Raw genomic sequence first — 20,804 nt, 5'->3', positions numbered from 1 at the left:
GGGAGAAAATATTTGCAAACCATGTATTTGAAAAAGGGTTACTAGCCAAAATGGATAAGAAACTCATACAAATTAATAGCAAAAAAAAAAAAAACCCAAATAACTTAATATAAAAACGAGCAAAGGATCTGAAGGGACGTTTCTCAAAGGAAGACATACAAATGACCAAAAATATGGCAAAAGATGCTCATCACTAATCATCAGGGAAATGTAAAATTGAAGCCACAAGATATCACCTCACATCTGTTTGAATGGCAATTATCAAAAAGACAAAAGATAGCAAGTGTTGGTGAGGATGGAGAAGAAAAAGGAACCCTTGTACACTGTTAGTGTACAAGGAATGTCAATTGGTATGGCCATGATAGAAAACAGTATGGAGGTTCCTCAAAAACTAAAAGCAGAACTGCCATATAACCCAGCAATCCCACTTCCAGGTACATATCCAAAGGAAATTAAATCAGTATCTCAAAGAGATATCTGCACCCCTATGTTCATTATTCATAATAGCCAAGATATGAAAACAACCTAAGTGTCCATCAAAGGATAAATGTATGAAGAAAATGTGGTATATATACACATGGAATATTATTCAGCCATGAAAAAAGGAAAATCTTGCCATTTTCAAAAACATGGATTAACCTGGAGGACATTTTGCTATGTGAAATAAGCCAGACACAGAAAGACAAATATTGTGGAAACTAAAAATTGACAAAATGAATACATAGAAGTGGAGAGTAGAATGGTGGTTATCAGGGGTTGGGGGAGTGGGGACAATGGGGAGATATTGGTCAAAGGGTACAAAGTTTCAGTTATGCAGGATGAATAAGTTCTGGAGTTCTAATGTACAGCATGGTGACTACAGTTAGTAATACTATGTGGTATTACTTGAAATTTGCTAAGAAGGTTCTTAAGAATTCTCACCACGTACACAACACAACCATGTGAGGTGATGGGTATGTTAGTGAACTTGATTGTAGTCATTTCACAGTGCAAACAGATATCAAAACATCATATTGTACATCATAAACGTATACAGTTTTTATTGATCTAAATAAAATTTTAAAATAAAGAGTTTTACATTTTTTAAAATTGTTTTCAAAGAGGGGAAAGAAGCACATGTGATATGTCTCCAAAGGACTCCCTGAGTATAATTTGGACATGTAACACCATCAGGACAATTTTTAATAGAATAGAATACCACTCCTCCTAAAAAAAAAGAAAGAAAATTTCAGTGATCCACTATTGCATCATTGCTTTTAGCAGGGATATATATGGTTATAGACCTCCTCCTGCTGGACCAAAGCCCATGTGGAGAGACCAGGAATCAAAATGGAGGCTTCCTGCTTGCTTTGGCAAAAGTGTCAATGGATCATGAAGAGTGACACCGTTCCAAGGAAAAGGGGTAAGGCGGAAGGAGCAGTGACTAAGACAAGGCTTCACGTTGGAAACAGGCTACTCTGAGGCACAGGTGTCTGTGGGGAGAGGGCCTTGGAGAGATACACCTGTCTTCAAATGCCAGCTCCAGCAGAGCGAAGTAAGGCAGAGCATTTAGCTGAGGCTCAGGGTCATGTTTCAAAAATGGGGACTTGACTAGTTGCCTCAGAAGGCGGTTGTTAGGACTAAATTTGATATTATTATATTATAATATAATATTAGATTATAATATTGTATTATAGATAAAGTGCTTACACAGAGCCTGGAAAGAATGGTAACAAAACTATTTCCATGCATAGCTGTGGAATCTACCTAACATTCAACAGATTTTATCCCATATAAAACCTCCTGTGGACAGAGCCCCAAATCTGTCCTTCTTACTTATGCTTCCCAGATAACAAAAACAAAATTTACTCAAAATTTCTAATGATACTTGCCTCTCACTGCTGTGGCCTCCCCCGCCGCGGAACACAGGCTCCGGACGCGCAGGCCCAGCGGCCATGGCCCACGGGCCCAGCCGCCCCGCGGCATGTGGGATCCTCCCGGACCAGGGCACGAACCGGTGTCTCCTGCATTGGCAGGCGGACTCTCAACCACTGCGCCACCAGGGAAGCCCCTAATGATACTTTTGATCCAACAAAAGATTAGAAAATAACAAAAAGAGAAAACTCCCTGGCGGTCCAGTGGTTAGGACTCCGCGCTTTCACTGCCGAGGGCGCGGATTCGATCCCTGGTCGGGGAACTAAGATCCCGCAAGCCACGTGGCACAGCCAAAAAAAAAAGAAAGGGGGCTTCCCTGGTGGCGCAGTGGTTGAGAATCCGCCTGCCAATGCAGGGGACATGGGTTCGAGCCCTGGTCTGGGAAGATCCCAATTGGGCCCGTGAGACACAATTACTGAGCCTGCGCGTCTGGAGCCTATGCTCTGCAACAAGAGAGGCCGCAATAGTGAGAGGCCTGCACACAGCGATGAAGAGCGGCCCCCGCTTGCCACAACTAGAGAAAGCCCTCACAAAGAAATGAAGACCCAACACAGTCATAAATAAATAAATAAAATTTATTAAAAAATAAAAAATAAAAAAAAAAAAGAAAGAAGAAAAATATCCCCCAAATACCCACTACTAGTTGTTAATGAATTTCCTGAGAAGATAATTACCTGCTGGCTGGACCCTCAGAGTTGTTTGATCTGTCTGCTTTTTTGTGATGGAAGTCCAGGTTTCATCCGGATCCTGAATCCATTCAGTTGCCTCACAGAACAGCTGGCCCTGATCTGAGGGCTGGAGCCTCCCTATGGACAGCCTGAAGGTAGTGACCCCAAGCTTGTCGAGCCGCACGTCACCAGCTGCAAACCTCTCTGTATACAAGGGCCCAGGGAGCAACATAAAGTCTTTGGAGAGGGAAATAATCTTGCTGGCTTGGCTTCTTTCTCCATCTTGCATCAGGTACCAGGTGACAGAGAGGTGAGTATGTTGAGCTGTGGCTTTGGATGATTCACAGGTAAGTTCCAGTGGCTCACCTTCCTCCTTACTGAGAGTCTGGGAAGTCATGGCAGCAGAGAGCGTATCTGGAATGACTGGATGCAAAGGAATGATTGTAATTGACTGAGTACCTGTCAGACGAGCCTCCTTAGATGAAGATGGTGCCCTAACCCAACATCTGTACAGTACATACTTTGAGTTGGTTTTCCACCAGCCATATGCCTTCCCTATTGTCAACAGGAACATTGGCATCCATATACATACAGACTATGGAACTTGGCAAAGCTATTGGTTCACTGTTGTATTGACCCTGATTTTACATTTTTAGCATAGGCTGTAACCAATTTAGCTATTCAGACACGGAGGTTTTAAATGGGAAAAAAGCACTGGGAGCTAGAAGACTATATTCTTATCCTATATTTGTCCCTATTTGACTCCATGAATTGGAGGAAGTTACTTCACTTCCTTGGGCCTTCACCTGCTCCTTTATAAAATAAAGTTCTGAAATAATCTGTTATACTTTATCATTCAGAGCCAAAATGCAACCCTTACCAAAGTTTCGAAAACCATCTTACTACCCTACCATTCTTTCCTTCCTCAAGGGAAATCACACAGCCTAAGTTTATGTGAAAGCAACACTTAGATTCAAAAATGAATGTTTATTGAGCATCTATTCAGAGTTAACCACTGTACTAGAGAGTGAGGTAAATGTTCTCTTCTCATGGAGCTCAAGGTGAGGTCAGAGAGGGTCATGTAAGTAGCCAATTACCACATAAACTGGGTGAGTACTAATAACAGTAGTGTGAACAGAGCATCAAGAAAGAACAAAGATAGGAATACTGCCTGAGACAGAATGGGTTTCACAGAAGAGGTAATAACCTAAACTGGGTTCAGAAGTATATGCAGGAGTTTGCTAGGTTGAAAAGGGAGTAATAAGATATTCTAGGCAAAGGGACAAAAGGGTAATTTCAAATAATATGAACCTTGCCCCATAGGTAACTATGTTAGAGAATGGTAGTTTGAGAATAATTATTTCCAAGTTAATGACTTACTTCCTATGGTATTATATTAACTATATATAAACATATATTAAATATATTAATACTGGCTCTTCTATCAAGTTAATATTCTGCCTCTGAGAAGAGACATAACATGAGAACTCTCAAAGCTTTGTCTAATGCTGTGCTATTACCAACCTATGAATAGCTGTGGGCAAGGACTAGGAAGACCACGTACTATCTAACTCTTCATGACAAAGTCGATTGGGAAAATGAATTAAGAGTTTTAGGGAATATGAGATACCTATCTGTGACAAACTCCAAAATATCCAGAGGGGTATGTGGGCTCTTTTGCCCAAACAAACAGCACAATATAAATTTATGTCACATTGCAAGACATCATGTTGATGGAGAATCTGGCTTCTCAGGGGCTGGCTAGAAGAGGAGGGCACACAGCTTACCAATTAGATTCACCTTTGCACTGTAACTCCCATAGTATTTTCCATCGGTGTTGGGTGTGTGACACTCGTACTCGCCGGAATCCTTCATCTGGAGCTTGGAGATGTGCAAAAAGACTGAGTTACCCTGGACCCTCTCCACGTAGATTTCCCTACTTTGCACCCGCCTTGCATACACTGCATAAGAGAAGGTGGCATCCTTGGTGCTAATGATCTGGATTTCTTGGGTTGGGGCTGTCAGCAGGTAAACAGACCACTGGAAATGCTGCTCAGAAGGTCCCTGGTGGCCGGTTACGTTGCAGCCGATGCTGATGGGGTAACCTTCAGCTCTGAACAGCGGTCCTTTCTGAACTGTTACTTCTCTCTGGCCAGTGCTGAGCTTAGCTTGCAAGTAGGAGAAAGAAAGGAGAATAAAAATAGATTAGTGCTCCAGTTCCCAATGTGCCACATTATGTAGCTCCCTGTATTACAATTCTAGAAAATGAGATCGCAGGTTATTAGCTATAATCAACTCAAATGTTCAATACCTTCTTCAGGATGAGGAGTCGTGGAATGGCTTGATGAGTTAATTGTTCTTTTATAAGTTTAACTTCCATAGTAATCTCTAGTCTCTTAAAAAAAATGTTTAGCTTCCTCAATGTAACACGACCACTTTCATAAAACATATCTGCTTATCTAAGTGAACCTGAAGTAAATATAATGTATAATAATTCACCTTTTACATTATTTCATGGGAAAAATTCCTCAATATACTTCCTCAATCCTCCAATTCCTAGGTACCTGTCATCGAGCTTTTCTCACAGAAATGATTGCTGGAGAGGCAGAGTTTATGGCACTGCTCCTGCTGCCATGCTTTTTCCTGCTGGTTGGTTGGAAATACCTGTAGCTCCCGGCCAGGTGTGATGCCAGACTAGCTAAAATTAGCATCTGAAGAAGCAGCAGTGCTTTCTTTCTATACCATGGAGAGTTTTTCATTTTGTAATTTTTTAAAGAGCCACTACAGCTTTATTGAAAAGTTTCATAAAAAATGACTGTCAAGTCCAATAGGATCTGGGATCAGATTTAGTTTAGTTGTTCTCTTACCCAAAGTTTTCAGTTGGAACCACTATGGAATGTTTCCTATTGGGACAAATCTCAAGTATTAGGTTTAAAGGAGAAAATCTCATTCAATGGTAACATTTCCTTTGACGTACACCTTTTCAAAATCAAGACTTTTTAGAAATTAAAAGGTATGTATTTATTTATTATGTTAATATTAAAGCCTAGTTTATTTTGTGTAACAGAAAGAACAAAGAACGAATGACAGAGATGCCACAGGGTGAGCTAGATCTTTCACTCGGGGCCTAGGGCCCAGTAGAAAGACATCAGAAGAGTCCAAGAGGGAGCGATTGCTGGTATTACAGAATTAACAGAATAGAGTTCATAAGTAGGCATGGAAGAAGCAGAGCATCTGCTGATTTTTGTGAATCCACAAGGACAAAGAGTAAAGGAGATCAGAGTGAAAAAAAAGTGAGAGAGGGGAAAATGACATTACAGAGACCATGAGTATAGGCTGAGTATAGGAATTTTAGAATGAAGACAATTCTGATAGGAGGGGACCTGAAAAAAAATAGGGAGAAAGGGTAAGAGGTCACCTGGTACAGTCAACTAAAAATTGCATATGGATACAATCAATGCAAAACTGGAAAACAAACATCCAATCAATCAACCAATCACACAAATTTCCAGTAATCATTTAAAATATACTAATTTATTCATAAATCCCAGTTAATGTGATATATGTATATTATGTTCTTTTTGTAATAAGCGCTTAGGAATAGAAGTTAGACCATATGAGAAAAAAATTTTAATTTTTTTTCAAAACAGACGACTTTTATTGAAGTATAGTTGATTTACAATATTGTGTTAGTTTTGGGTGTACAGCAAAGTGATTCAGTTACACACACACACATATATATATTATTTTTCAGATCCTTTTCTATTATAGGTTATTACAATATATTGAATCTAGTTCCCCATGCCATACAGTAGTAAAATTTTAAAATATTATTTACCAAAAATTTATACTACAAAGGCAATTTAAAACATTGTCAGCAATGCTAGCCAGTCTTAGACATACATCTTAGAGAAATGTGAGCACTGCACCAGGCTACACATGAAAAAGTATCCACAGCAGCAGTGTTCATTACAGCCTACAAACTGGAGACCATTCATATGTCCATCAACAGTAGAACAGGCAGACTGTGGTACATTCATAAAATGGAATCTTATACAGAAATGAAAGTGAGTGAATTGCAACTCGTTGCAGAAACGTGGATCACTGTGTTTAATGAAAGATGCTGAACACTTTGGAATCTTTTTGACTATATTCTCCCTAAAATTTAAAGAAAGGCAAAAAACCCACAGTGTATTGTTTAGTGATGCAAACGTAACAGGTAAAACTATTTTTTTAAAAAGCTAGAAGTAGGTATCACAAAAGTCAGGAAAGTGATTGTGTGTGTGTGTGTGTCTGGATGGGACGCGTGGCAAGGTGGGTGGGTGCTTCTAGGGTCCTAGCAATGTTCTATTTCTTGACCTGCATAGTGATTACATGGTTTTTACCTTGTTATTAGTTAAATTGCACATTTGTGTTTTATTAACTTTTCTTATATGTTATATTTCAAGATTAAAATGCTTTTAAAAATATGATTTCTGAGGTACCACTAAGATGTTTATGTCAGGACATGTTTCCACAATGTTATTTTTGGTGTCTAGGCAACACTTAACATTTTTTATGACTTTTCAGAGAGATGGTACCACATGTGAAACATTTTATTTTGAAAACTAGCACTTCATTTTCTACTGCTTTGCCTACTAATTCAATAAATATTTGTTCAACCACTTATAGTGTTTCTGATGCTTCAAGGACTAAGATATGAAGATGAGTTTGGGATATTGATTTTACAGTTTAGTCAAGTAGGGTGGTAGTCATCTGTCCTGGAAAGAAATATGATAAAAGCGCTTTGAGGAATTTGAAGGAAGGAGAGATTACATTTTGGAGGAGGGAAATAGGTAAGGTATATGGAAGAGACAGTATTAAAAATGGACTTTGGAGAAGGTTATGACAATTTAAGTGGAGAGACAGGGCCTTTTAGGTGAAGGAGATTTCATGAAAAGACTGTGTAAGTAGTAATCAAAAGAATTGTTCAGGAAATAGAGAGTAATCAGTTGGATTAGGGGGAGGGTTACATGAAGATTAATAGAAAGAGGTAAGAGTGGGTAGGAATTTTGAGTCCAAAGCATGAAGGCTTGACTATCATGTTTAAAAGTTTGGACTTGATTGATTAGGCAATGGGGAACCCACTGAAAGTATTTGAAAGGTCTTAGTAAAATTAACCTGACAGTGTGTAGGATGATGGAGTTAGAAGTAGACATCAGGTAATGATAGTAGCCCAGGAGAGGAGTGATGAAGGCAATAAAAATGGAAAGAAAGTGGCTATAATTTAAGAGCCACTGTGGAGATAAGATCTATAGAGTTTTTCAGTGTCTTAGACGCTTGGAGGTAGAAGGGGTAGATGGAGGGATGGAAGGCAGGAGGAAATCAAAGATGATACCAGGTTTTGTAAGGGTGACTGGGAGTAATGGCACTGTTAACAGGAATAAGGATATCAGGAAAGGGTACTATTGTGTGTTCGAAGGTGAAGGAGAAGACAGTGAATTTAATTTTGGAAATACTAAATCAGAGTACCATGGAATAAACTGGAAGGAAATCCAGCAAACATTTGGAAATAATATTTAAATATATGTCTATATCTATAGCTATATCTGTCTGTCTATACCTTAAAGTCTACTCAACCCTTTGAAGATATTTGTAATCCAGTCCTCCTAAGAACTCTGAGATATTCCCATATTTAGCAATGTCAAAGTTGTAAATGGTGCAGACAGAACTGAACTTGGATTTACAAATGTCAAATTCCTGGCTGTGTCCATTGTTTCCTCACTGCTTCCTGTAAATGCTTGTTTGTAACTAGGGAGAGTTCTGGGCTGTAGATGCAGCTTAGGTCCGTTACCTGTAAGCACTGGGAAGTGTTAGGGAATGTAAGGAGAGGGCTGAAGAGAGATTATTAGAGGATCTCTCTATTTAGGGGATAGGATGAGGAACAAAACCTACAGAAGGAAGAATCAGGGAGGGAAGAATCAGGTGGGAGGGCAGCAAGGATACAGTAGCTTGGAAACCAAAGGAGCAAAACGGTCCAAGCAGAAAGAGCTTGTCAGCACTGCTGAATGCCACTGAGAGGGTAAGGACTCTAAAGGCAGACGAAAGTCTTTTTAGTTTGATGATGAGGTGCTCAGTGGAGATCTTTGCAAAAGAGATTTCCACAGAGCAGAAGCAGGGTATTTCAAGGGTAAGAAGCAACTGCAAGAAGCATAAACTACTTCAAGCAGCGTCATGGAGAAGGGAAAGAGAAGAAGAGGGTGGCAGTTAGAAAGAGTAGATGGATGGGGCAGAGCAGTGAGGGAGGATGGACACGGGTACCTCTACATGTCTACGGGCAGAGGAGCTGTAGAGGGGAGACATGGATGAAGCCAGAGAGAGGATGATGAACAGCATAAGGTGCTAGTAGAGGCACGAGGTCAAGAACATGACTGGGAGGGTACTCAGAAAAGCGAAAGAAACAGTGTGAAGGTTTACTAGGTATTGTGGAGATAAAAAGGAACGACTGACAGAGGCCAATTCAAATGGCCATGCCTGGGGAATCATATATACACTGAAGCATCTTATTATAAATCTGTTTTCTGTGGGATGTTGTACATATCTCTCCTCCTAAAGAGTGAAATAACTACCTCAGAGTACTGACCTGTTACTTTCTCTTTTAATAGACAGAGGGTTAGGCACCTCTGCACAGCAGGTCTGATTCTTGTTGACTGATGGACACAGAGCTTGGCATTGACATACTGCATTGGAGTCACATTTTTGTAACACTAAGAATTTCCTAATGGTGTTGACTTTTTCCAAAAACATTACTGGGATTGCCAAATTTTCTATTTCAGTATTATTTGAATGGAAGCTATTTGACCTATATAAAATGTGGCCAACACCTGGCCACTTTTGATACACAAAAACAGCAACTTCAAATGCTTCCACCTTATATAAAACCTAGCTGGAGAACATCAAACACAACAAGCGACTTCTCTTTCTTTACCCACATAAAATCTCTTTTTGCTTGGAGGCTGAGAATGCTTCCATCCATAATTCAGTGGATTTTTTTTTTTTTCGTGAATACAGCCCCAGTAAGACAAACAGTAGCCCCTCCCCAGGACCCTCCCATGTTAATGACTTTTATCTGTAGGGCAGCTATTCAGGGTGAGGGGTGACAGACCAAGCAGACAAAGCTAAGTCTAAGAGCTCATTTACCCATGACATTAACCTCATCTGGCCCCACATTCTAACAGGATTCATCAGTCTTTATATATTTATTTAAAAAATTAATTAGGACAAGGTATACATTTGCTAAACAATGCAATTGGTCAGTTGATCATCCATCATTTGATTAATTTCCTTCATTTTTTCCTCTGTATTTGTAATGACAAATAGCAGGCTTCCAAAATTTTTTTCAAGTTACTTCCTGATATATACGTTTCTCACATAAAAACTGTGGCTCTACACAAAATTTGTGCTTAGGAAGAGTTTAAATTTAGAAGAAATAATTATATAACCCAGTTTAGGTAATGGTTTAAATGGGGTATGGAAAGGCTTGAAGCTTCCCCTTTTTGAACCTTGGTTATTACTTTCCTTTTCGTAGGCCTTTCAGCTTACTCACTAGGGAAAAAAAAAAAAAAAAAAAAAAGACAAAGAGAGAATTTGCAGTTGTCTGACTCATTGCACAGTGTAAGCCCAGTTTTCCCATACACAGGCCAAACACATGGTTCACAGACACAAAGCACAGACACTTGAGAATTATACTCAGACACCTGAACAGGACAGCAGCCAACAGTCCCCAAAGGATCCCACCAGTGAACCTAGTCATTAACGTCTGCCAAGCCAGTCTAGTGGGCACTGATGACCCAGAAACTGGTCCCAGTAACCTCCTGCAGGACACCTCTCACCCCAGCAGGCCCCATATCTGATCTTTACCTTTCCCTACCCAATGTCTTTTGAGACATGAACCCAATTTAACTTAAGCCAAGGTTTATTAAGGATGCACTTGAGCTGAATGCTGCACCCTTTTCGTGCATTAGCCACAGCCTTGATCACGCTGATTCTAAGCTCTTTTAGTTCCCCTATTGTCCAAGTCCCTTCACTAACTCCATCCAGTCTCTAAAGCAGAAGTTTTTAACTTGGGTCCACATGGGGGATGAAAAGATTCATAAACTGGGGTGGGAAAAAAATCTACATCCTTATTTTCACTAATCTTAATGGAAATTTAGCATTTTCTTCAGTCATGAATGTAGACAACAAACCATAGGTATTTTCACATCACACTACATCTATTGCAGATATCTTGAAATATTGTTCATACTCATTATGACTTTGAAGTTTGGTGGTGTTTGGTGGTTAATAGGCCACCTCCAGATGTTATTATGTAATATATAAATAATGAAGCAAATAAATGACTACATCAAAATTTACTTTAAAATATTTCAATAACCCTATTTCAATATGATTGATTTTCCCTATAATCTTATACATTTTAATTCACACATTTAAAAATTATTCTAAGTTGGGGTATGGGCTTCACCAGATGCTAAGAGAACCCATAGCACTAAAAAGTACCTGCTACCTGCTCTGTCTGCTCGGAAACTATTTCATTCCTTCCCCAGTTCATCTGTTCACCCATCCCCCCCCCCAAACTTCCCCTTTCGCCATCCTGTTCAACCATGTACAAATGCCCCTGGGCTGGCTGAGGTCCTTCCACTTGCCCCTCAGCAGAGCCAAGTGAATCTTCCTGCCCCTTTCTCAGGCTCTTAGTAGTCAATTCCCACTTCATCTCACAGATGAAGTCCAGAACCTTCTTTTAGTTTAGCCTAAAACTCCTAAGTGCTCTCATGACAGTTCCTTCCATCTGGCCACATCCCCAAGGCACATTTGTCTAGACAAGTTCTAACATCAGGCATCACCTCTCAGTCTGAGGAGTTAAGCCTCTTCCTATCTCCAGGGATGAGTTAGCCCAAGAACATAAGGTGAAGGCAGGGCCAGCAAAATCAGCAGCTCTGGCCACACACACAAATGTAAAAACCAGTGGGATCAGATTCATGGGACTCAACCTAACATTGCACCTCCTGGAACTCAAGGATGCCTAGGTAGTCAAGAACATCATCAAAAGTCAAAAATGACTGCCAACACCAGAGATGTGTAGCATTGTTTTTCCTGTAGAGACCAAATTGTCCCATTTTATCATCCAAGAGTCTCCATTTGACTAGCCCCTTGACAACAGTAATCTACAGAATTATGACACTTACCCAGAAAGAGAAAAAAAGATGCCACTTGTGGGAAGCGTGCCATTTGGACCAGTATAGACCTTTCCTGGTGGTATCACTGAAGTTGCTCAGATGCCGAGTGACAAATGTTGCACTCTCACTACAAAGATAAAGAGGAAGCAATAGTGCGGTTTCCAGCCCACTGAGAAACAGAGACGGCTTACAAAGAGCAATACAGTTTGCTTTATATGGTTCTTTGCTAATCATTCAAATTTACCTACTTATGAAGATATCTTCATGGGTAGGTAAACACAGATAGATAAAAATAAGGAAAGATGGGCCTCCTCCTGGTTAAATACATATCATTAGGTAATGATAAGGGAACTTAAGTAAACAGAATAAATAATCAAGCAGCAATTTTCTCTTCTTAGCCCTTACCTCGCCTCCCATCTTGGCAGAGGAAAGGACTGAGAAACGAGAGAAGCGCCCCTAGAAGACATGAACCTCAGGAGACATGCGGTGACGGTGACGATAACACACTCTAGGTGGGTGTGCCTGGGTCTGCACAGACTGTATTTTTTTTTATTATTTTTTTTTATTTTTTTTTTTTACTGATAAATAAAAGTTTAATGATACAGTGCTCTTCACAGACGGCTACAGAGACTATAAACTATTATCCAGAAACATACAACCATACAACACAGACCACTTAGCCAGATATAAAATAAACTGGCTTCTTGTAACTATCCTGTAAACACTGCAGCCCTTCTTCCATCCAAAAATGACCCTAATCTCACATGAAAACAGTTATTGTAGGGAAATCAGAAACCCAGCTTTGTGGCCAAAAGTAAAAACCAAAGGAAAAATAGCAATTCATTGGTTAACTGGTGAAAGCGGGAAATCTGGTACCCTTCACTGTGCTGCTTTGCTCTTCTTACTCTTGCTCTTTTTGTCCCTCTTCTTCAGCCCATCCATGTTAGCTCTCAATAGGTTTGAATAAGCCATCTGAAACTTATTCACTTCTTTGGAGCTCACCACAGTGCTGATCTTCTTTTTCCCATCAGTAGCTCTTAACAGACACTTGTTGTCTGAGGGCTCAAAGCCCTCCACAGAACCCTTCCTTGGAATGGGTTTAGTTCGACCATCATACTTCTTCAGGGTGATGAACACGCTGCCCGACAACCGGCACTTCTGGAAGAGCCTGGTCAGCTCCGTCAGGAACTGCTCACTCTCCAGCAGCACCATCCTGGCGCTGCTCGCTCCGCTCAGTCAGCCCAGACTGTATTTTTAATAGTTGATCTTAGAACAGCTAATTAATCTTTTCTAACCCTCATCGACAAAATGGAGATATTAACAGTATGTGCCCCATAAGATGGCTGTGAGAACTGAATGAACTATTTCACTGAAAACACTTAGAACAACATCTAGTACATAGAAAGTGCTCAATGCATATCAGCAACACTTAAGGGAATCTTCATCTGCCCAGTGTGGGCCTGGGCACCGAGGATGGCGGGGGAGTGACTTCGCGGACTAGGATTAAGTTAGCCTGGCGCTGAACCCAGGCCAACTTAATCCTAGTCCGCAAAGACAAGAACCTACACGGGATGAGCTTACTGAGGACGTTAGTTCCCCAGGCCGAGCCTCCATTTAGATGGGTCAGTAACAGCCTAGTCTGCTTCAGGCCACAGTTTCAGCAGATCCCTGTTCCATCCACCTATCCAACAATGTTTAAAAATCTTCGGGGTGCTATTGCAAGTGCTGCACATACGAAGCCTTTGTTCTCAGGAAACTTTCGTTTACTCAGAGAACCACAAGGTAATTTTGCAAGCACAACAATCAATGGGGCACCTAAAGGGAGTGGGGGGAAGTGCGTGGGTGGGAGGGAGGGTCAAGATCAGCTGAGCCACATGAGACAGCCAGGGAGGAAGGGGGGCCGAGGCGCAGTTGGGGAGAAACAGTCCAGCATGGATAATGACACACCAGCTGTGCCCTCCTTTTGGAGTAAAGTTTGAGGCTGGTGTGAAGGGAGAAGAAGGTGCCTTCAGAAAAGGCTGGTTTTCTTTAGGTCCTTGGCAATCTGGTATGATTCTAACAGGCAGAGAAGAGTGAAGAAAGGACATTCCACTAGGGAGAAATGAAATGTATAAAGGTACCGAGGCAGGGATGTACAGGCTGTATTCAGGGAACAATTAAAGGGCGGTTTACCTAGAATGGCAATTTCAAACAACCTCTCCAGGCCGTTAACCATAATATCAGTGGGGCTTGAAGTACAAGAATTTTTTCACCATTGCAGGTGGAGAAGACATGGGTCACCCCCCCACCAGGCACCAAAATGTACTATATCGGTTAGTTATTGCTGTATAACAAATAGAAAACTTTGGTGGCATACAACAGGAAAGATTTATTTTTGTTCACAAGCCTATATGGGGTCAGCTGATGGGAGCTGGATGGTCTAGGATGGCCTTAGCTTGGACCCCCTCTCACAGCCCTCGAATAGGCTAGACTGGGCACATTTTCACAGTGATGTCAGGGGTCCAAAAGGACTAGGGGAAACACATCAGTACTTTTTAAAGCTTCTACTTGCATCATGATTGCATGCCTTCTACAAGCATCCCTCAGATGAAAGCAAGACACATGGCCAAGTCCAAAAGCAAGAGATGGGTTAATGGACTCCACCTCTTTAGTGAAGGGAACAGCAAAGTGGCAAGGCAAAAGGAGAGGTAGAGAACAGGGGCCATCAATGCAATCAATCTGCTAAGTGCACTGAAAAGAGAATTATTTTAGAAATAAGCACTGACCATAGAGACAATCATTGGCAATAATACAGAGGACGCTGTATTCCTGAAATACATACAACTAAGTAAATGCTATGCAAGTCCTCATTCTTGGCTGTTGCCAATGTTTTTTTCTTTCTATTTTAGTGGCTCCATTTCTGCCAGAATTTAACATTGACAGGGTGATGTCGCTTCTTTTCTGGAGGGAAAAAAAAGAAGCTTTCTGTTATCAAGGGGAAAAGAAAAAAAGAAGAAGAAAGAAAAAAATAGAGCCAGTGACAGAGACAGTTATTCTATTACCTTGGGAACCACTGCAGTGCATTGCAATTTTATCAGTTGAAAGGAATGTAAAAATAGAGTTCCTGATTCAGATGGAGGGAGAAGGCCAGTGCTGGACAAAGCAACACAAGGATGTACTAAAGAAAAAAATCCTTTCTTAAGTTCCTAGAAGATTAATGAAAAGCGATGTATATTTTTCAGGTTTGACATGCTCAAATATTAATTCCATAAAATTATAGAAATTGCAAGTATCGTGGATTCCTAGCCTAAGCAGTCAGGCCCAAGAAATATTTAAACGGGTACCTTTTACATGTCAGGTTCTGTGCAAGGCATTTTCACTTATGCACTGTTATAGAATAACTCACATCACTATGTGATAGGTATTACTAATACCATTTTACAGATGAGAAAACTGAGGCTCAGAGGAATCGACTAACCTAGCCAAGATTGTATGGCTAGGAAATGGGTGCATTCTATGGCCGCCTTCTTACTTGTGGCTCGGGGCTCTTTCTATTAGCTTTTGCCATTCGCAAGCTTTTAGAAGGCAGAATATGTAGGACAGTGAGTGACTGGAGGACGGAAAAGAAAACCCCGAAGGGGTCAGCAGGAAGCTGATCAGGAATTTGCCCTTTTTCCTACCTGAGCTCCTATAATTCAGGTCAAAGTGACCGATACCGCACAGGGGTGGGACTTGCCAAGCTATAAGGAAGCCCTGGGGCTCAGCCTCTTTTCTCTATGTATGGAACAGCAAGCAGTGACACCACAGGAAGGAATCACAGTGAGCTCAGTCAGTCCCTCACAGAACAGTGGAAGAAATGGCGGCCTCAAGCGGGCCTGGTTACAACACTTGGCCCATCAAGTTGTACTTCCCACCAGCCTGGCTGCACCAGGAGCTGACAGTTAGTTAACCAAGGCTAAGAGCTTTTCCAGGTGTGTGGTAACTCCTCCTGTCGGTGGGGAAAAGCCTGAACTAGATTCCTGTGGGCAGAGGCAAAGGCCAGGGCATGGGAAGAGGGGTGGAGGAGGAGATGGGGACTAGAGGATGGTGGCAGCAGAGAATGAGCAACAGACGGGATTCCCCGAACATTTGCTGTTTCCAAATACTCCCTTGGGGAGAGCTACTTCTTAAATTCCCTATTAGGGAGTAGCTGACAACGAACTCTGATTTTTAAAAAAAGGAAGGGAGGGCTCAGAATAGGCCCCAAAGAAAAGAAGAAAGGAGAAGGAATAGGAAGTTCACTTTAACTGGGCTTTGGGTATGGGTGAACCCCTGAGATACAGTTGCCCCTTCATGGCTTCCTTGGCCCATAAAGCAGCTCAGGTGCCTCCTACCCTATTAAGTAGCCATATTTTCACCCTAGTTTCAAACGGCCTCCTCCTCCTTCCCCTTTTCAAATGTGTGACAGTTTCCCGGTGTTCTGTATTCTGCTTGACTTCCTAACTTGCTGGCACTTCAGCTCACCATGATCTGGGCTTGGTTCCACCCAAACATCCAAGGTCACAGCGGTGGACACTGCTCAGCTGTCCCTTGATTTGGTCCTTCTGCGGCACAAGGTAGGACCGACCACCGGCAAATCTGCTTGGAATTCTTTCCTACCATCTCTGATGCCACGCTCTGGCCGGGATTTTCTCTCTCCCCTTTGGAAGTTCCTTCTTAGTCGTCTTCTCAGTGGACCCCTTTCTTCAGGCTTCTGTCACCAGCCCTTTGTTCCTCACGTTGCTTCTGCCTCTCATGCCCCGCCTGTATAAGGACAATCACAGATCTGCCTCCACCCACAACTTCTCCCTTAAGCTCCAGGCCAATTATCTAGCTGTGTCGAACATTTCCACTTGAAGGTCCTGCAGAAAACTTAAATTTGCGTCCAAAGCTGAGATCATTGTTTGCTTCTTCACTGGTATTTTCCATTGTGGTGACTGCACCAGCATCCACCCAGACCCATAGCTGGCCTCCACACTCCATATCTAGTTATAAAGTCCTATCAGTTTTTCCTAAATTCCTTAATGAATTCATTCTACCTGCTGCTGTCGTAATTGAGAGCTGCGATTTTTCACCTAGATTAACGCAGTTCAGTTCATCTTCCAACCTTGTCTGCACCCCGGCCCCTTCCACCAGAGTAATCTAAAGTGCAAACAGAGTCATGCAGCGTCCCGATTAAAGGTTTTCAATGGCTCCACCAAACTTCTAGACGATCAAGTCCAAACTCCTTGACTTGACCTTTATGAGCTGACCCTTGAGAACACTCTCCTACCACCTCACCCTCCAGACACAGAACCTCTGTATTTCTCTGAACGTATCTTACCATCCTCTCTCTTTAACTTTGTATATGCTATCCCCTCTGCTTAGAGCCCCCTCTACCTGGTATATGCCTATCCATTAAAAAAAATTTAAAACTAGGTTTGCATCTCCTATGCGAAACCTTTCTTGACACCTTAGAAAGTTCACCATTCCCTCCTCTATCTCTGTCAGTGAACTCCTATAATTTTACTTACTATACATAATAAAATGAATTATTTACATGCCTCCCTCTCCTGCAAGACCATGAATTTCCTAAGGGCAGGGCCCAGTTCTTACTCATCTTTCTATCTCTTCAAAAAATACTGAATGGCTAAAATAGTCAGGCACTATAGCTGGTATAGTGATTTAGACATGTACAGGCTTTGGAGTCAGAAAGACCTGCATTCAAATCTCAAGCAAATTAGTTTCTTCAAGTCTCAATTTCCTCATCTATAAAAATAGGGACAGTAACAGTAGAAACTCGTAATTAAAGCTGTTAGTTGATCAATTAACAGAAAAGTCAGGTAAAGACAGGAATCATAAAAAGACACTTATATTTCTTAACAGTTTTATTTTCACCTCAATCATATACATTTGTTCACTGATCTCTTAACACAGGCCCAGGTCTTTCCTTTGAGTATAGGTCTGTTGTCTGGAGTCTCCTCACTTTTTTGCATAAACCAAACCTATGTCTTTTGCTACAACTTTCAGGTTTGCTTTATTTTTTAAAGCCTTTATTGAATTTGTTACGATTTTGCTTCTGTTTATGTGTATTTATATTTGCTAAATGAAAATTGTGGTGTGTGCTTCGGTGAATGGAATTTCAGGCTCTCCCTGTGCACAGCCAGTGTGTGAAGGTCACCTTAAATGACTTTTTCTTCCCATTTGTCTGTTGATCCCCAAACCAGCTGCTTTTTTCCAGTTGCTTCCCGGGTGCCTGTACATAGTTTGTCTTTGTATAAGAGCACTCTCCTGTGTTCTGCTTTAACAGCTGTACGAGGAAGACAGTATAAACAGAATACAAATTAAACTGGATTTCTATGGCCTAGGTATTGTACATACAGAAACTGCAAGGTATTTAAATTATTGTTCGTCTCCAATGATGTATGCAGTTTCTTTAAAAATAACCCCCCCAAAAAGTCTTAAAAAAAAACATTGCTTCTGTTTTATGTTTTGTTTTTTCTGCCGTGAGGCATGTAGGATCTTAGCTCCCGGACAAGGGATTGAACCCACACCCCCTGCACTGAAAGATGAAGTCTTAACTACTGGACTGCCAGGGAAGTCCTCCAACTTTCAGGTCTGATTTCTTTAAAATGGAGTAAGAATTTTAAAAACACTTGTGAAGCCAATGGAGTACAGATCCTCTCATGTTTTTATGATTTGTCTCCCCTCAATCTTTTATAGTTGTTTTGCCTGGACCTAAACTGATAGCATTAAAAAAAAAAAAAGCAATTTGCCTCTATCTAGTCTTTCCAGAGAATTCATCTTATTGTATCAACACCTCTTTCTTTGGCACTCATATTTCATTGTTTTACATATTATTCAATGAAATGATGTAACCATAGTAACCAGTACTGGTGGCACAAATAGGCTGGAGAATAAACAGAAGAGAGAGGACTCAGATGAGCATCACCCCCCCTCGCCCCCCAACGCCAGTGGAGCTGAGCCACCCAGGTGTATAAGCCCCCAAGCCGTGAGTATATTAATCATGTCATTTTATTTCTGGTTTTTGATGCTTTGACACCTAGGACCTTGCTGATCCTGGAGAGACTGCCCCTCCCACGGCTGGCCAGTTCCTAGAGGAAGGAAATCATTCCGATTTGTCTGTAAGCACGCCTTCCATGTGCAAACCAACCAATCTGGAGTCCACACACCCTCCACCTCTTCCATCAGGCTCTCACGCTCAGGACTGCTGTTCCCTGCTCTGATCACCCCAAGGCCAGGAACCAGATGTGCTGGTGGGGTGGGGGAGAGGGGAATAGCTGGTGTATTAAATTAAGAATATGCGGATTATGACCTGCTGAACGAGGAGGCACCAGACACCCACATGGGGTCAGCAAGTGGCTCCCTCAGCATCTGAACTCCCACCCCGAGGAAGTGAAACCCCTGGGTCATTTTGATTGAAGACGCAATTTCAATAAACTCACACAAAGTCAAGTCACAAGATTTGTTACTTACAGATCCCAGAAACCAGGGTCGGGGGTGCCAATGAGCAGGCGGAAGGGCAGTGCTCCGACGTCCCACGTGTCCAGCAAGCAGGAGATAAAGAGCAGGGTAACAAGCACCTATTACTTATAAGATGGTTGGGGCAGAGGCTGCAGGCTCAACTCAAAATGGTTATTTTAAAAGGTGCCCCAGGGCTTCCCTGGTGGCGCAGTGGTTGAGAGTCCGCCTGACCATGCAGGCGACGCGGGTTCGTGCCCCGGTCCGGGAAGATCCCACATGCCGCGGAACGGCCGGGCCCGTGAGCCATGGCCGCTGAGCCTGCGCGTCCGGAGCCTGTGCTCTGCAACGGGAGAGGCCGTAACAGCGAGAGGCCCGCGTACAGCAAAATAAATAAATAAATAAAATAAAATAAAAGGTGCCCCAGGAAAAGCAAAGTGAGCACTTGGGGTGGGAATCCTAAGCTCAGGTCCTCATCTAAATGTCCAGGCTCTGGCTGTGAGCAGGGCTATTATACTGTAAAATCCCAGGCAGCAACTCAAAAGAGCTGTTTTCTCATCACACCAGATATAACTAGAGATACTCCCTATGCCCCAGAACCTGCTGAAATTATCCAAACTAGTCAATCCTAAGCCTGCTTACCCTGACCTGCCCATTCCTTCCTGTGAAAACCCCAACAAAGGCTGTCGCCCATGCTTCTCCCTTGCTCGCTCTGCTGCCTGAGGGACCCTGGTGCTTTCCCGTGTGGCCCCCTTTTGTGTGGCATGACCCTCCCTCTTGGGATCTGTGAGTGTAACAAACTGTCTTCTCAATGGCAGTCATCTCCCAATCTGCTGGCCCTGCCTCACCTAAATAATAATAAAACCTGTATTTTAAAGCAGTGCGCTACATACACTGGTCTGTGGGCAAGAGGACATGGAGTGGCTGTTACTTGGAAGATCTAGTTACATGAAGAGCAGGTAAGAAGTCTTCCGCTGTGGTCACCTCAGGGTGACCTGAGGCACTTGCCCAGGTGTACGGCACATCTAAGCATCCTCCTGTTAGCTAGCTATTGTCACAGTGGTGAGGGGTCCCTGCCCTTGGGCCACTTTCAGACAACCAGAGCATCTGTCAGGGGTTCCTCTCCTAGCCTAGAGAGGCAAAAAAGGCTCCCTGGGACCTGAAGGAGAAGTAGGAGTTGGAACAGGTGGAAAGAGGTTTCTAGAACAAGCAAACAGCAGGCGCGAAGGCCTCTAGGAAAGGACATGAGTGGCAGGTTTTCTGTGCTTAGCACAATGCCTAGGCCACGGGAGGTGTGCAAGCAAATTTTTGTTTTACTTTTAATATAAACTGAGGCAGGAACAGGCTCAGCAATAGGTATGGGACTGCTGAAGACCAGCTCTGACTGTGTCAGCATTTTGATGTGAACAGAGTCCTCCGTCTTCGTGGAGAAGTGTGTAGTGTTGGGCTAGTCTCCCGAAAGAACGTTAACGGTGCATTTATAAACCGCCAGTCCCTTCTATATGCCTGGATCAGGGCCAAGGTTAGGAACCGGGACACAGACCCAGCC

At 42.2% G+C, this 20,804-nt stretch overlaps 2 protein-coding genes across 3 annotated transcripts in view; both read right to left on the bottom strand.

Annotated features, from left to right (window-relative positions):
- Nucleotides 1-14,599, bottom strand: part of CD101 (CD101 molecule) — a 39,178-nt gene extending 24,579 nt beyond the window's left edge. For both annotated transcript variants that reach the window (XM_059063698.2, XM_067033976.1), the window contains exons 1-4: nucleotides 14,563-14,599; nucleotides 11,807-11,924; nucleotides 4,370-4,750; nucleotides 2,589-3,005 (exon numbers count right to left, since the gene is read on the bottom strand). In XM_059063698.2, the coding sequence (XP_058919681.1) occupies nucleotides 2,589-3,005; nucleotides 4,370-4,750; nucleotides 11,807-11,849 (841 nt within the window). In that variant the 5' untranslated portion in view covers nucleotides 11,850-11,924; nucleotides 14,563-14,599. The remainder of the gene's footprint in view (nucleotides 1-2,588; nucleotides 3,006-4,369; nucleotides 4,751-11,806; nucleotides 11,925-14,562) is intronic.
- Nucleotides 12,369-13,039, bottom strand: LOC131756687 (signal recognition particle 14 kDa protein). The gene has a single exon (XM_059063737.2). The coding sequence runs from the start codon at nucleotides 13,007-13,009 to the stop codon at nucleotides 12,677-12,679; it is 333 nt and encodes a 110-aa protein (XP_058919720.1). The 5' UTR covers nucleotides 13,010-13,039; the 3' UTR covers nucleotides 12,369-12,676.
- Nucleotides 14,600-20,804: the final 6,205 nt, after the last annotated feature.

Source organism: Kogia breviceps, chromosome 1, assembly GCF_026419965.1.
Source record: "Kogia breviceps isolate mKogBre1 chromosome 1, mKogBre1 haplotype 1, whole genome shotgun sequence".
NCBI lineage: Eukaryota > Metazoa > Chordata > Mammalia > Artiodactyla > Physeteridae > Kogia > Kogia breviceps.
This window is presented reverse-complemented; position numbering and strand designations above follow the sequence as displayed.